The 1,869-nt window shown below is 53.3% G+C and overlaps 1 protein-coding gene across 1 annotated transcript in view; it reads left to right on the top strand.

Moving 5' to 3' along the window:
• Positions 1-1,869, top strand: part of MFSD6 (major facilitator superfamily domain containing 6) — a gene marked incomplete at its 3' end in the record, with an annotated part of 37,961 nt that overhangs the window by 24,253 nt on the left and 11,839 nt on the right. The window contains exon 5 of the mRNA XM_014544764.1: positions 214-312. Coding sequence (XP_014400250.1) covers positions 214-312 — 99 coding nt within the window. The remainder of the gene's footprint in view (positions 1-213; positions 313-1,869) is intronic.

The raw sequence follows: 1,869 nt of genomic DNA on the forward strand, positions 1-1,869 counted from the left end.
GCCCCCTGACACCCCCTGGGCCCCCTGATACCCCCCTGGGCCCCCTGACACCTGCCCAGCCCCGGTGTGTCCCACTCTGGGAAGCTGTGGCCATCTGCCGCCACCTGTTCATCCCATGCTCTGCTGCCTTGCCCTGAACTTGCGAACGCTGAGTGTGGGGGAGGGCTGCCTGCCTCCCCTGGGGTTCCCCTAGAGCTCGGCTTGTTTCCACAGGGGCTGCTGCCACCTTCCGGGGAATCGGCATGGGCTGCCTGGTGATCCTCCTGCTCTTCGCCCTGATCCAGTGGCTGGCAGTGCCGGACGAGGAAGAAGGTAGACCGCCCGTGCTTTCCTGTGGTTTGAAGGGTGAAGCCACGGGGAGTCCACACATGCCCGGGAACCCAGGGTGGAGAGTGGCCGGGACTAGGTTCCCGGCGGTGCTCCCAGGGGCTCCTGCGGGGAGAAGCCACCTCGGTGCCGAAAAGAACAGTGGTCACTCAGGTAGCCTGGGGGGTTCTTGCTGATTGGAAGAATTGGTTTTACATTTCTCTAGTGCTCTAAAGGTATGTAAAATGTAAGTCAAGTAGATGTAAGGCTCTACAGCAGTGGTTCTCAACCTTCCTAACGCCGTGACCCTTTAATACAGTTCCTCATGTGTGGTGACCCCCAATTTCATTGTTACAAATTGAACATAATGAAAGCATAGTGATTAATCACAAAACAATATGTAATTATATATGTTTTCCGATGGTTTTAGGCGACCCCTGTGAAAGGGTCGTTCGACCCCCAAAGGGATCTCGACCCACAGGTTGAGAACCGCTGATATACAGCAATTTTCCTACTAGGGATGAGACGTACTATTCATCTCTATGATTTTATCTTCCTTTGAAAAAAAGTCTAAACCTTAACTTCGAAGTTTTCCCTCAATTAGGTATGGCTTCATTAAAACTGTTACACAGAAAGAAAGTTGCAGCAACTATAATGTTTAGATGAGAACAAATTTTCAACTTAAAAAAATGTTTTTATTGATTGCAGAGAGGAAGGGAGAAGGAGAGGGGGAGAGAACCATCAATGATGAGAGAATCACTGATCGGTTGCCTCCTGCACACCCCCCACTGGGGATCGAGCCCGCAACCCCAGGCATGTGCCCGACTGGGAATCGAACCCTGACCTCCCGGTTCATGGGTCAATGCTCAACCACGGAGCACACAAGCCAGGCAGTTTTCAGCGTTTTAAAATCAACTTCTTTTCCTTTACTTTAACGAAGGCCCCCAGTAGAGGGAGACATTCCCGCTCAGCCTCAGGGCCCGATCCGGCCTCACCTTCGGGGTCCTCACCTTTGAGTGGCGTTGGCCTCAGGCACCTGAGGGGCTTTGTTAGGAAAACCAGCTCCTTACAGAGACTCAGGGACAGATTTTAATTTCATCGAGCCCTTCAGAAAGGGAGACAATACTGCTCTTCTCATGCCGGTCTTTCCTGACCTTAACTGGCTCGCGCCTCCCGCAGCCTTGGTCTCAGGCCTTCTGTTGGAAGCCTTCCTGCTTCGATGCTTGTCTTTACGTGGGCAGGCCTGTGCGTGTGCCCGAGGCACCCGTGCTGAAGCCCGTGCCACAGATGTGATAGCTGAGGTAGACGAACAGTGCGTTTCATAAGCAAGTAGACGTAGGAGGCCCTGGAAGATAAGCCTCACACTCCTTTGCTCTTGGATGAAAACTTATTCGGAAAGAAAGACCAGTACTAGTCGGTCCACTTAATGTCAACACGGGTGCCCAGAAGGGGTCAGCACCCACAGTCTATAAAGAACTCCCCTGGCTCAGCAGCAGCGAGTCCGCAGAGGAGCCACCTGGAACCCAGCCGCTCAGGGAGGCTGCCACACACTCCGCGGGGGCT

Source organism: Myotis brandtii, unplaced genomic scaffold (genome assembly GCF_000412655.1).
Source record: "Myotis brandtii unplaced genomic scaffold, ASM41265v1 scaffold381, whole genome shotgun sequence".
Lineage (NCBI taxonomy): Eukaryota > Metazoa > Chordata > Mammalia > Chiroptera > Vespertilionidae > Myotis > Myotis brandtii.